Consider the following 13,950-nt stretch of genomic DNA (forward strand, 5'->3'; position numbering starts at 1 on the left):
AAGAAGTTTTACGTTAGTTTACCTACGTTACCGTACGTTACGTTACGTCGTACCTACTCGTAACGTAACGGTACGGTAGTACGTAAAGTTAAGTAACGACACACACACACACACACACACACACACACACACACACACACACACACACACACACACACACACACGCGCGCATGCACAATTTAAATCAATTAAATAAAGAAGCACCAAATATGTGGTTTAGACTAGAGCTTACAATTAGTGCCCAATAATATTCTATGAATTTTTCAATACATTTTCCAGTATTTTAAACTATGCCGAACACAATCATCTAACATATAATTTAATTTTGTTTATTCTAGATTATGTTTTTATTGATTTATAAATTCGACAATTTGATAGAATCTGTAAAATTCAAGACTTCTTTCAGCTGGGGTTGCTCACGTAGTGAATGCGTGCCAAGGACGAACAATGGCGCGAATGGCGAGGGCGTTGCCGATGTTCTTTTATCCCTGAAGCATGCGGTAGTACATCCCGCAAGTCCGACAGCTGGCTACTATACTACTGGCGCCGGTTCCGCTGCAGCTCATCATTACTCGCAAGACTATGTGCAGAATTTAGGCCCGTCGGTTCCAGGTCCAGGTCACTACGGTTCTGCATCCGCCGCCATGTCTGTCAATGTGTCAATGAACATGACTATGAACATGAATATGCATTCTGGGTAAGAATTCTTCATCTTTCCTTTTTCTTCATCCTTTTTCTAAAAAAATGTCTTTCAACATTTTTATATAATTAATATTTTTAAAAGATCAACTTGAAAATTACTTACTAATATTTATTATCACTGATTTTATTCTAATTATTCTAATTATTAGTGAAAAATATGATATTATGACTTTTATAGATATATATAATATCTTTCTTAATGTCTCCGCTATTAGATAGATAATTATTTATGGAATTATTTATGGAATTATTCAGTATGCCACCGTTACACTATATACGGCGCTATATATGCCAATATGTAATAACCGGCATTTATTCTAACGCATGTTTACTTTTAAGAATTTCGAAACATTTTCAAAGTATATTTTAACATTTAATTATACTTCCTCATTCTTTTTTAAATTTGAGCATATCTATTATCACACGAACATATACGCTCCAACTGAATGTATTCTTCATTACTTAACATTTTATTTAGCTGTACACATTTCGAATTATGTACAGTTAAACAAAAATATAGCATTTGATTTAATGTAATCTCCTAAGCATGCTAACTGTTGACGGCCTTTTTTTCTTATTCATATAAAACTAATTTGATTGTAGCTATATTGTTAATTGTAGTTGGACATTACATGCATTATCTGTAGATTTCTAGTTGTAAGATCTATACGTGAACAAATTATACGTATGTATGATATCTGCATCTGTATTTCTGTATGTATGTTTTGTAGCTACGAACAAAGTTATTCGTCAGCGTGGGGCGTGGAACCTCTTCTAAGTCCCGCCCCTCAGTACAGCAATCCGGTGGAGGTGGCAGCGCAAACGACGGCGAGGGTGAATCAAGGCGCGCCGGCCAATAGCGGTCTGATCGGTCATCCCCATTCCCACCCCCAGTCACATCACAGTGGTGGCCGAGTACAACTCGGGAGTGAACACACAATTTGTGTAAATACCACAGGTCCAGCCGCGGGCGGCATTACCCTCGAAGATAATGGCAGACCCAACCTGTGCAGAATTTGCGGCAAATCATATGCCAGACCTAGTACTCTCAAAACTCACCTGCGCACTCATTCTGGAGAGAAGCCATTCAGGTCGGTACCTCCGTACGTCATCAATGAGAAAAACAGAGAATTTACTAAATTTAAAAGAAAGAAGAGAAAGATCAAAGAGATAAAATTTATTTTATCCCATTTTATCTTGCTCTGTTTTATTTTATCTTTCTTTTTTAAAATAACTATTTTAGTGAGAATATAATAATAGAGTTGTACTAAAGAATATTATATATTTTCTTTCTATTTTGACATATCTAGTTTAACCCTTTCAAACTCTGCGAATTATAATGTACATCAAATTTCAAAATATTATCCATTGAAATTATTTAATTCTATCAACATCAACTGAAATCTGATTGTAAAATGATGTCTATGTTGGAAAAATAGTTAAAATTAAAAAAAATTAATATTTATTAAAATGCCCATGAATTAAATTAAAATTTGTTTAGATGGTTCTAATAAAATCAGGTCTGAAAAAGATGCACATGAAAATAATCAAAGTATTAAATTTATTTTTATTTAAAAACATATCTTGTTTCTTACAGTTTATACAAAATAATTTCTGGATATGTATCTAAAAAAGGAGATTGAATATTATAATCCTCTTGTATGGATCAAAACATACAATACGTTTGCGATCATACAAGTATCGAATGAAAATTTATATTTTAACAGTAATTGTACAATTACTATTAAATTTTATTATTTTTACTATTACCATTCATTATTCATAATTTCAGTATTTTTCTTAATATACAAAAAATTATACTAAAACAAAAAAATACTAAAAAAACTATCTATTTTATAAATCTATAATATCTATAAACTATTAATAATATCTATAAACTAATTATTATAATTATAAAATATTATACAATAAAAATGATTTTAAAAAAATGAAAAAAAATACAAATAATGAAAAATTTAATAAATATCTTGAAATAAACAACTAAAAAAATAACAAAATAACACATAACAAAATAACACATAAATTAACCTGTTAAATAATACTTTAAAATGTTTCACTTCTCGAAATAAATTCTGTAACTTTTAATCTATCTTATCTACATAATAAGTATCAAATCCTTCAGTTATAATCTTTATTTAAAATAAACAAAGAGTCAGAAGAAGAATAATTACAAAAGTGAATAATGACATTAAATACTACAGAAAGATCGCTGATTCCGACTCCATTTTAGACAATATTTTTTAAATAAAAATAAAACTTCAAAAACATAAATACAAAAACATAAATACTAGAAGACTAGAATAAAAATTGTTATCTCATCTGATAGACTTTTGTCTATCAGATGAGATAACAATTTTTATAATACTTTGCTAAAAGATTTGTTGGGTTATCGCTGTATCCTGATCCATTGCTAATGCCAATGTTTTTCATGAATCTTGTCATTCGCTTCATTTCTTTCTCTTTCTCAGGGCGAGAAATGCATCTCCATATCAGTGCACATCTTACCTTGATGAACGGCAAAGTTCACTTTCTTTTCCGTTTTAATTTTAAATCAGATTTTCTATTGAATTTTAATGTTAAAATTTTGTTAAAAATTTGCATTAAGATTTTAAAGAAATTAATTATTTATTTTTATTTTTTATGAAAAAATTTAATTTAAATTGTAATAAAATTATAATTTATGATTAATAAATATTATTTACCTAAACTCATTTAATGTATTGACCTGGATTTTACTATTTATTAATTTGTTGTAAGTTATACGAAAAGAACTGCTATTATTTATATTGTAATATTAATTTTGTTAATTAATAACAATATTTGATGTTTTTTAAAAAGGTGTCACGCGTGCTCGAAGGCATTTAGTCAAGCGGCGAACCTAACCGCGCACGCGAGAACGCATTCTGGCGAAAAACCTTTTCGATGTCCAGTATGTGATAGGAGATTTTCACAAAGCAGCTCAGTAACCACGCATATGAGGACGCACTCGGGTGAACGACCTTACAGGTTTGTATTTGAATTTTTTCTTCAGAGTCAACTAAAAGAAAATATATATAATCGATATAAATCCTTGAATATCATCTGAATAAAAGTATTTACTTAAATTATTTGTTTATAAATGTTAATTGACAAATGGCAAAAACTTCAGTTAAATTAATAATGCAATTAATCAATAATTGTTTGTATGTGTATTCTGTGTAATGCCAATTATATATATTACAATTATTAGGGTCCCTCATATTTACTTTTGAAGACAAATTTTTTATTAATTCTTAACGCGCGGTACTTCACAGAATGATTCGAATCCACAAAAAAATAATTCCTGTTAAATTTTAGCTCGATCAAACAACAGGAATTCTTTAAGAAATATTTAACCGTCGATGCCGATGGTTAAACATTTCCTTACATTACACTATCAATATTGATTTTTAAAGCGTATTTTCCACAAAAATCAGCTCAAAGGATTTTCCTTTCTTTTAATATGTACCTATGTTTTATTTTTCTGCATTTGAAATATCTCATTTAAACAATTAGATGAATTATTAATGATTAAAAAACAAAAATAAATAGTATATTGCATTTTTTATTATTCAAGCTTGAAGAATTGATCTATAGACTATTTTTTATTATTAGTAGTATGTTTGGGGAACAAAATGAATTTAAACATGATGAACTTTTTTATTAATAAAGCAATTTACATTTAACCTTACGTAATAATTAATAATTATATTATCCTAACTGTTAGTCACCATCTTGCATAATTTCACAAATCATTAAAAAAATCTATGAAAATTTAATTTAATTCATTAATGGGAAATCATGTCCATGATTATTTTTTATATAAATCAATGACCCCCCCCCCCCCTAAAGGGATGCTGGAATGATCAAATTATCGATAGAGTTTTATAAAAAAATCTCCGAATTGACTCAACAAAATCAAAATCCTTTTATAGGATTAAAGTAAATGCAAAATTGAGAGATAGTGCAGTGGACTTCATATTAAAATCGAAAAAAAATTAAAACTTTACTTATTTTTCAACTCATAGAGTTGCCTCCCTGACGTAGATATTTTTTTAATACAAAAATTTTATAGCTCTCTGCTCTATATGAACAAAACGGCAGTGTACCATCCGCTGGATTACGTGCATGAACAATGATTGTTAATAGGAAAAATACTCTGAAAGATCATTTTAAACAAAAATATTCATGTATCTTATTTCATAAATATGCTTATTTGAATGTTGTTTGTTACTTATAATATAATATTTTATTTGACCGTATAACATTTTGAGTTATGCAAAGTTAAATAGCATTTCTAAATTCTAAATAATAAATATTTTGTAACTAGTGTAAAATCAATTTAACAACATTTTTGACAAATATAATAATTAAGTTTCAAACAACTGATTATTAATCAAATTATTGTATAAAATGTAAATAGGGAGCCATAATATACACACACCACACTGTGCCACGCCATGCCACACCACACCATATCACACCACTTTCTCCTCTATATGTATACACACAGGATCTCGAAAATTATTTTGTAAAATAATTAATTAATTACAGTTCTTTTCTCTCAAAAATCTACCTAAAATTATCTACCTAAAATTATGGGATCAATATTAAAACGTGCTCATCTACAGCTACAGAGATTCTCCAGATTAATTCTTAATATACATATTTACAAATGATATAAGAGTTATCAGAGATATATTTCAATCAAAAGAAATAATTACTGATTGTTTACTGAGCACTTTATTTTGCTGAAATGCAGTTCATATGTTGACAAATAATTTTGAAATATAAAGTACTTATAAAAGATACTATTATAGTTATCAATATATGACATCTAAAGCTGTCAAATCGTAAACATTTGCTTCATGTAAAAACTTTGCAAATTTACAAAGTTTGAAATTTCAGAGTATATTATATGAAAAAATAATGATAAGTTTTTAGAATTAGATTTAGATACCTAAATCGATACAAAAAGTATATTTGAGAAATATACGCGTATTTACATGCGATAATCGATGTAATATGTAATAATATGTAATAATGAGGTTTCGTAAATATCATATATGTAAATCGCATTCAATCGATAAAATAGATGATCTCGTCGAAACTTAATTTTCACTTTAGAACTCCCTTAAATTTATTTAGAATTAATTTTTATTTCGATATTCTTCTAGGTGTCGATTCTGCAAGAAAGCATTCTCCGACAGCTCGACACTTACCAAGCACCTGCGCATACACTCCGGTGAGAAACCATATCAGTGTAAACTGTGTCTGCTTAGATTCAGTCAAAGTGGTAATCTCAATAGGCACATGAGAGTCCATGGCGGTTCCCTGACGTGACACAATTCTTCTGCACCAGTACAATCTGCGATGACGATAATTGACGACAGTAGTGCTGCACATTCATTGTCCAGATGCTGTCGAATACCTGTGATTCGATTAGGAACAAACTCGCCGGAAAAGTAAAACGCAAAAGCAACCTCCAATATATATTATTTAGTCGATATCGGTTTAATTTATTAATTTAACATATTTAAAAAACAATCTAAATAAAAAAATTGTTGCGAATAAATATGAGTAATTTTCTTGCACATGATAGAGAGAATCTCTATGATAGAAAAAAATTTGTAATCTCACAAACAGTAAATTATATATTCCTATTATAACAGAAATCAATGTAAAATTTTATAATTATTTTGTAATTAAATTGTAGCAAAAATATAATTCAAATTATACTACAAAATTATGCCAAGAGAAAGGATATGTTTTTGTAATCATAGAAAATTATATTACCTTCAAAACATTAAGTAACGATACTCAATAAAATTCTCTAATGGATAACTATACAAAAGTATAAAAGTCAAATATTAAATAATATCATGCATTGATGATATATTTACTATTTTTAATATTGTCAATTTGTAACAAAGATATGTTTTACCTACAGCATATATTTTGGAATTTTATTTAGTTTTATTATTTCTTTTATATCCATTACGAGGTGTGATTTAAAAGTAAGGGCTAATCGGTCTAAAATATGTAAAATATTATAAATTGCATAACATAATACAGAAAAAAGTAATTAAGTTTCATAACTATTAATATATCTGACTTAATGTTAATAAATAAAAATATATAAATGAAATAAAAGATTTAATTTAGTCTAATGCAAGTTAAAAATAATTGAATTGGCTGAATTGGCTGAAGTTCACAACAAATTTCTCGAAGCAAAAACATAGAAAAGCACAAATAGTGTTTAGAAAAAAAATCATGACTACGTAAAAAACTTACGATTAATAAAATATTTCTATTCAACTGATTTTTTCTAATGATCGTTCGGCCTTTAGCTTTAAAACGCATCTTGTATAAAAAATATTTAAAAAGGGCACATCTCTGTTATAAATTTTTTCTTCTTTTTATAAAGATTATTTTTCAGTTGCGTCATAAATATAATAAATTTTACAAAATACGAGTTGATGGAAACATCAAACAAGCTCACAAATCAAGCAGTAATATTCTTTTATGATTAGTAAAGAATCGCTTCTGATCACAAATTTGAATGTGCTTTTATATATTGTGTTTTGTACGTATATCAATCAGGTTGGGAATACAAATTGGGACAAATAAAGAAATTCGAATGTGCGACATATCTAATATAACATACCGCAAAGCAAAACTGCGTTAACATTATTGTACAAATATTGTATTTATTATAATTATTATTAATTATAATAATAATGTTGCTCGTTTATCTCGACATCATCTTCTCAATTAATTATTCTATCGTCATCGAGTGTATTGAATGACTCTTCTTATTTTTTGTTGTAATTCGCTTCTCTTTTGTTTATATTTCACTCTTTAGTTGTTTATAATCGTAATGAATGAATGAAAATGCGTAATTTTGGTGCTGTCAATTTTCTCTCGTCGAGAAAAGAAAAATAAAATGAAATAAAATGAAAAAAAAAACGAATATTACAGAATAATCTTCTACCTATACATATATTCGCATAAGAAAAACTCATTAATTAAAAAAATTATTATCAATTAAAAGCAATCTATCTTATTATTTCTTTCGTTCGCTCGCTTATTAGTAGTCTCATAATATCAAGGATTTCTTCTTCGCTTTTCTTTTTTTTAAGGAAAGAAATATTCGAATAATCCTTTTTGCGTGTCAATTCAAAATTATCTTTTCGCAATTAAAATTATATATGTATAAATGAAAACATGTCTCTCCGTAGTTTCTTCTTCTCAATTAGAATAGTTCTATTTTCTCGCTTTTTTGTTCTTCATTCTTTCTTTCTCTCTTTCTCACTCGCTCGCTCATATATACACAGACACGCACGCACACATACACACACGCACACGCACACACGCACGCACATGTACACACACTCCACACACACACACACACACATACACACACACATACACACACACACACGATCACACGCACGCACGCATACGCATACACATACATACACGCGCGCGCACACAGGCACGCACGCGCACACACTCACACCCACAAACACACACACACACACACATATATATATTTAAAAGTAATATTCTTGCAAAAAAATATGTATAATGTTTCTCTACATTATGTAGATACGACTGCATCAAGACGAGTTAGTTCTGCACATTTCTCTTTTCCTTCATCTAAGCAACAAGCTTTTTAATTCAAGACTATCTTGTCGTGCAGTAGACGTATCTTATGTACTTCTTGTGTTTATGTATGTAACGTATTCTATTAAAAAATGAGTGCATGATCTCTCACGCTCTATATATGTATATGTATGAAAGTGTATTTGTGTGATGCTTTGTTTCTTCTTTTTTTTCTCTTGTTTTTTCTCTCTCATTCTCCTCTGTTTCTATGTCATCTCGTGTTATTTCCCTCTCTTTCGGATTTCTATGTCGTGTGTGTGAGTGCGTACGTGCGTATATGTGTGTGTGTGTGTGTGTGTGTGTGTGTGTGTGCGCGCGTGTGCGTGCGCGCGCGCGCGTGTGTGTACGCACACATACATGCGCACACGGCACACACACACACACACACACACACACACACGACACACACACACACACACATATACATGCATACACACACGCAACACACAAATATATATGTACATAATGCATATATATGTATGTATATCTCCGAGACTACATTAGATTTTTATCTAAAGTCGAAATTGGAATGATTTTTTTCGCGTTTTTCTCGCTCGGAGAAAGGCTTGATCGCGGAAGTGTACACGTTGCATCCTGGAGGCTTCCACGATAACCAAACTCAGTCTAGTCTTTTCTTTCTTCTTATTCGGAGTACTTTTAACCCAATAAAGGCCATGATACATTATAAAGAATATAATTTTTTAAATAAATTATAATAAATTAATAAAAGAAATTTCAATAGAAAAAATTGTTAGAGACTGATACAAAGAATTTTTAATTTTTTACATTCTCTCTCTAAACTAGAACAATTTATGATACATTAATTATATATAAATATCAAAAATCTTAATTAAATCAAAGTTTTTTTATTTCAAAGATTAATATTAAATTCATTGAATAATTAATAATCATGTAATATTAATTTAAATTTTAATTTAATTATTTTATATATATATATATATATATATATAAACAAATAATTAAATAAAATTTATATATATATATATATATAACTTATACATTTTTATATTTTAATATTTCAAATATAAATATTAAAATTATTTAGAAGTTATTTAAATTGAAATGACGTACGTTATTTGAAACAAAATTTCTTTTAATTTACATTTGCATTTCTTTTTTACTATGATTATATTAATCAAAAAACATTTTTATTATAATCTTCATAAAAAATGGGCCGTTAATGGGTTAAATAACGAAGATTATCTCTTTTATCCTGACATATCAGCCGCTGAAAATTGAAAACAAAAATCGCCTGTAATATTCCTTATAAATTTTATAATATATTAAGACAATTTTTTAATCCCAATGCTTCAGTAACCCTTTTTTTAAATTCTTCATTAATTAACGAATTAATGATTTAATATTGCAATTTAAATTTACAATAATAGTGACCTTAGGATAAAATTAATGTTATAGAACTAAAAAATTATTAAAATGAAAAACCGAATAGAAACATATATCTTTGTAAAATAGATTGTCTCCATTTTTGTATATTCAATTATTATTATCATATTATAATTTTCAGAATCTTTTGAGAAAATTGGTATTCTCATTTCTTTTCTTAATAATGTGTCATCTCTATTATATTAAAGTGTTTATAACATATCGCAATTGCTTTACTTCATACACAATCGTGTTATAATTATTAATTAATAAAATTCATTTTCGTATGCTCTCTCTTTCTCTCTTTCTTTCTCACCCTCTCCTCAGCATTTTCTTTCTCTCCATTTTCTTACTTATATCGCAACTTCTTATCAATCACGCTTCAAATCAAGCTCACATATTTAAAAAAAAAGACAGTTATTCTTACATACTTGTTCAGGAAACAAATTACTTGTTTCGAAAAAATCTTCTATTATTAGAAAATCGTGCCAATTATCGGTAATTAACTATAACATAATATTTTCGCTTGCGATAAAAACATTACATTGTTCTAAGAGATCCAGGCATTAATCAACAATTGTTTAAATAAACCGGAAAAAAATGTAAAATTTACTAGAAACGACTTTTCATTCATTTTTCTCAGTCTTTTAAAATAAAACAGTATCATTATTATGAATTTATCTCGAATATAAATATTAATACAACATATATAAATTTTTCTTATGATTCTTTTATAATTTTTGCCCCATTTCCGCTTAATAACAAGTGCCTCGAATGTTTCCCTTTTCTATAAATTTCTATACATTTCTTAATGTACTATTATCTTATTATTATCGCAAATACAGGAATTGTTGTAATGCCTTGATCACTTCCTGTATTCATGCATTTTCGCGATTTCACGTTTTAAAATGTATCTTATAAAACAACTATATTTTTCTGTTTCAATGCAATTTGATTCAAAAAATTACAATCTGTACTAAAAAGTTCGTTTCTTAAAAATATTAAATAATTTAATATTACATAGAAAATTATTCATTGTTATAATTACTTTTTGAAAACAGAAATGGGAAAATGCGGACCCAAACGATAAATGCAGACCCAAATACAGTGTGACAAATTAATGTATGACTCTATAAGAAAATCAAAAATGTTTCGCAAATATGTTTTTTAATATCAAAATTAGGGTAAATAATCAAAATGTAAAAAATTCTTTTTTTTTCTTTACTTCTTTTATTCATTAAGCAAATATATTGAAATGAAAAATATTCAATATGATACAATTATTCAAAATAAACATAAAAGTAGGAATATTATTATAATACGCATCGCGATTTACAATCAAGGATAACACAAACATTAAAAGAATCGATTTCAAGAAATTAATATAATCGACGTTTCTTCGTAAACCCGATTTTAATTATAGAAATAAGAGAACTGCTCATTAATACCTAGAAGTAAAAATTGGAAGAAAGTACTATATTTTCATGAAATTAATTAACATATACCATCTATAATCAAGTCTACAAATAGACATGAATGTATCGTGTACAATACTTTGTTTTTGTTACAACATTGGTGAATAAATTCCTTTCTTTCAATGTTACAAAGAGGAAGAACTGCTTAATTTGCTTAACATTCGCACTAAATCTTTTAATTTCCTATATAACTCAATTATAAATTGTTATGATTATTAGTAATTATTAATAATTCTTAAAATAGGGTCCCACAGCCCGTGGCTCAGCATGGCTTGCAATGACTCGCCATGGCTTAGAAAATCCCTACGTGCCGTAGGACCAGGATGATTTGTTATCGCTCACGGCTTATGACACATCGTTTTTGAAAATTAAGGGCGAGCCAAAGAAGTCTTTGTGAACAGACACGCTGACAAAGCATCTTGCGCTATTAGATTCGCCAATGATCACGTTCAGCAGAATGCTTATTTTGCAAATATTGAAAGTTTTCTTCGCCGATACAGAACTATAGAAGATCTAAGAGTAATAATTCAATTAGCGCAAAAGAAACTTTCAACCGTAACAAAACAAATTTTGCTAAACGTAGTCAATGTGCATTTGCAAAAAATCATTTCACATAAATTTTTTCGTTAATTATAAAAACTCGACAATTTTTTCATCATCCTACTCTATACTATGACTTGAATGATAAAAAATCATAATAAATATCTCAACTAGCAATAATAAACAGGCTCTTATATTTATATGCAAGCATAAAGAAATTTGGTGATGTAGCGACCCGCAGTAGTTGATTATTATGATTTAGAAGAGCCATGGCAAACCCTTTGATTTACGTTAACTTACCGATATGGTGAACCAAGGACGAGTACCACAAGTCACGAGCCGCGAGCCATGGCGAACAATAGGGTGCCTTTCAACAAGCGACTCAGTAAACCCAGTGGTCATCTCATTCTTGTTTAACATTGGCGAACAAGGATGTAATGATGCATCACATCGTATCATGTGTGTCTCTTGTTGGAAAGCACCCCTAATGAGCCACCCTGTTCCTACGGTAGAGACTCGCTGAGCCATAGCTCATTATATGGCGAGCTAGCTCGGTGCGCCATGAAATTGCCGTGGGACCATAATTTTAGTCTTTTTTTTATATCAATTTCGGAACTAATCCTGTGACGAACGTACGGCGAGCCAAGATGGAGCAGGAACCATGCCGAGTCATGGACTATGGAATCCTACCTTTAGAATTATGATCATAAAGATTATCATTTATATATCAGAACTTTCAAATTTATGAGTTAGATTTTTTAATTTGTTCATTTTAATCACACGCTCTTTTTGCACTAATCTCTCTTTTATTCCTTTTTATTTCCTTTTTAAATTATATCTATTATTATAGTTGATTGAAGTAATAATTCAAATTAAATATAAATATACACTTATATTTAATTCGTAAGCGCACACGCACGACTCACGCACGCATACACGCACGGCACGCATACACGCACGTACGCATATACACACTAACGTTTATTAATTCGAGAACATTTGCAATTTTTTCATTTTTTATAAAAACTTAAATATTGTTAAAAAAAATCATAGAGAAGTTTTTAAAAATGCATTTTAAAGAAAGAAAATAGAGCTTTCTAAAGCAATGTTTGAATTTTATCTCTATTTTTGTTCCTTTTTCGTTTTCTTCTTTTTTGGTTCCCTTTCTCGAAATAATAAGCGGAAATCGATATAGCCAGATCACGTCATAGAGATACAAAGAGTAAAAGTGATGCAATACCCATAAAAATGGCGAAGCCCGCATCATTTTTTGGTGTTATATCTAGATAAAACATCATCAGACAAAATTTGAGCATTTTAAAGAAGAGATCTTAAACTTTAGCATAATTTTCGAAAAAAAAAAAATTGGTATAATAATTTTTCATAAAGATATGAAATTTTTTATTCTATAACATTTTATTGCGTAAAATTGCTTCCTTTTTCTAAAATGTTTTTAATTTCCAAATTAAAAAGTTTACAGAAAAAAGACAAAAAAAGATGTTTATTGTAATATAAATTTGTATACATTTTTTCAAAATTTTTTAAAAACTTTATACAAATCATTTTAGAAAGTTTTTACACTGTAAAATTTTATATAACATAAACATTTAATATTTACGAAAAAGTATCGTACCAGGTTTTTTCAAAAAGCATTTTAAAGCTTAGAATGTTCATTTTAAAACTTATTTATTTAATTTTGTTCGACGATATTTCATCCAGATACAGTACTTCAAAAAATAATAAGATTTAAAAAATTAAAAAAATATTTATTTTCAATTTTATATAATTTAGAAACAAAATATCATGAAGACAAAATTCAAACACTAGTTTGAAAAGCTATTTTTTTTTCTGAAATGGATTTTTAAAAACTACAAGATTTTTTCCAACAAAATATTTAAATGCGTGTATGTATGTGTATGTGTGTGTGATAATTCATTTCAATCTTATCCAGATAAATATTTCGAAAATAGTTGTAGTTTTATCAAAAAACATTTTAAATAGAAGTTAGTATAGAGAATATAGTATAGAGGAAGACATATAATCATGATATCCCTCTCTATATCGTATAACTTTTATTTGGAATGTTTTTTAGATAAAATTACATATTTTAAAATATTTGCCC

At 28.4% G+C, this 13,950-nt stretch overlaps 1 protein-coding gene across 1 annotated transcript in view; it reads left to right on the top strand.

The window, feature by feature from the left end:
* The window catches only part of LOC105622603 (protein glass-like), a 9,414-nt gene extending 3,330 nt beyond the window's left edge, over nt 1-6,084 (top strand). Inside the window, exons 3-6 of the mRNA XM_012204020.1 lie at nt 407-697; nt 1,434-1,793; nt 3,562-3,729; nt 5,919-6,084. Coding sequence (XP_012059410.1) covers nt 407-697; nt 1,434-1,793; nt 3,562-3,729; nt 5,919-6,084 — 985 coding nt within the window. The remainder of the gene's footprint in view (nt 1-406; nt 698-1,433; nt 1,794-3,561; nt 3,730-5,918) is intronic.
* Nucleotides 6,085-13,950: the final 7,866 nt, after the last annotated feature.

The sequence above is a fragment of the Atta cephalotes genome (genome assembly GCF_000143395.1).
Source record: "Atta cephalotes unplaced genomic scaffold scaffold00047, whole genome shotgun sequence".
NCBI lineage: Eukaryota > Metazoa > Arthropoda > Insecta > Hymenoptera > Formicidae > Atta > Atta cephalotes.